This window comes from Otolemur garnettii, unplaced genomic scaffold, assembly GCF_000181295.1.
Source record: "Otolemur garnettii isolate 467f Iridium unplaced genomic scaffold, OtoGar3 scaffold00063, whole genome shotgun sequence".
Lineage (NCBI taxonomy): Eukaryota > Metazoa > Chordata > Mammalia > Primates > Galagidae > Otolemur > Otolemur garnettii.
The window spans coordinates 5,207,225-5,209,023 of record NW_003852458.1 but is presented as its reverse complement, the minus strand read 5'-3'; the positions used below and the strand labels follow the sequence as shown (position 1 = coordinate 5,209,023).

The window sequence follows — 1,799 nt, the reverse complement described above, 5'->3', positions numbered from 1 at the left end:
GTTACACTGGGTCTCAGATTGTTCTCAGTATTGAGAAGAAGCACAAAACAGATGCTGAATATTCAGTCACAGAGGCACCTCAAGGTAGAGCTGAGGAAAGAAATGATCAGAGTGAATCTTGTCCAAGTATCCTGAAGTAAGTTGCTCATAATACCTGCCTTTTTAATGGAAGATACTTGGTTTATGGTGTTCGGGCTTAAAGGGAAGAAATGAATCTTTGAAAGTTAAAGGAATGAGTATTTCTTTCAATTAGAGAAATAAGCATTCTGAAGTGCTTTAACAATTCATTACAAATTATATTTTTTCTATGTTCATCTAACTCAAATCTTCTCAGAGAGCAGTTAATTCTTTCTGATAAATTCCTATATTATGTTAACTTATTTTCTATATCAGGAGAAGTTGAACTAATCCTTTCATCCTTTTTTACATATGAAGCAATACTAGGAGTAATATATCTTTGGATACCAAGGCAAAAGCCTACGTAGCTTGAGGAGTCCTCTGTGAGAATGGTAAATTATTCTAATCATCTGAATAAATAAAAACTAGCATGTTCAGGCATTCATTGAACATTTTACTGAGCTTCTACTATGTCCCAAAAATGGTTTTAAAAAAATGCTTTATCAATATGAAACCTGCTTGTTTTTGTTTTTAAAAAACTGAGTCAAATGAAAAGCAAGTTCTTTGTCTCTAAAAATGAGTTGTAATTTTAGCTGCTGCATTTTTGTCAATAGAATGCCAAGTGAAGCAGAGAGTCCTGAAGTAAGAGAAATCAATGATGAGATTATTTCCATCACTCATAACACTGAAAAAGAATTTATAGATACCAATGAGGATCTTTTAGAGGCAGAAACATTTACACGGGAGGGAATGGATATGCACCTATCAGACTATGAAGGTCAGTTCATTTAGGTAATTTTTTTCTTTGGCTTTATTAATTTGAGATTGGTAAATGAAATTATCCGAGATAACTGTGTAGTTTTATTTTTAAGTTAGTATATTTGCAATAGCTGAAACCAAAAATTAATCTAAGGTATTTTTGTGTTGGTAGCTCTTTTAAAAATACTGGGCCTCTTGCCCTGGTTATGTACTAAGTATAGCCACTTAATTTCTGTTAATCAACTCTATAAACATCTCCCTAGTGATCTTCTTTAAAATACAAATTCTCAGAATTTTCCATTGAGTAGTTATACATACTGATAATGAGGTTGTTTTCAGGGGTCATATGAGATTTACTTAAAGAAGAGGGGATATTTTCTCCTTTGTAAGAAAGAAAATATTTCTGTCATTTTATTTCTTTCCTGTAATATTTCTTGAACCTTTTAAAAAGTCAGTAGATTGTTTTTAAATGGTCAGTTTTCTTTTTTTCCTTTTTGTTTCTTACTAGAAGACACCAAAGAACCTGTTGGAGGTCTCAAAAGTCCCAATATTGCCATTTGCACGCTGACCTTACCACAGCAGTTAGAAGTAAGTCAATAAACAGTGGGTAGAATTATTCAACTTTTATTCTGTTTAGTACTTAAGTTATATGTAAGTGTTTTTATTCATTATTATTAAATATAACACAGCAAGCCAGGTGTGGTAGCTCATGCCTGTAATTCCAGCACTTTGGGAGGCCAAGGTGGGTGGATTGCCTGAGCTCAGGAGTTCAAGACCAGTCAGAGCAAGAGTGAGACCCATCTCTAAAAAATAGCCAGGCATTGTGGTGGGCACCTATGGTCCCAGCTACTTGGAAGGCTGAGGCAAGAAGATTTCTCTAGCCTGAGAGTTGGAGGTTGCTATGAGATATGACACCACAGCAC

General features: G+C 34.4%; 1 protein-coding gene across 1 annotated transcript in view; it reads left to right on the top strand.

Moving 5' to 3' along the window:
- Positions 1-1,799, top strand: part of CUNH5orf42 (chromosome unknown C5orf42 homolog) — a 133,102-nt gene that overhangs the window by 61,592 nt on the left and 69,711 nt on the right. The window contains 3 exon segments of the mRNA XM_023515013.1: positions 6-136; positions 732-895; positions 1,385-1,464. Of these exon segments, the coding sequence (XP_023370781.1) occupies positions 6-136; positions 732-895; positions 1,385-1,464 (375 nt within the window).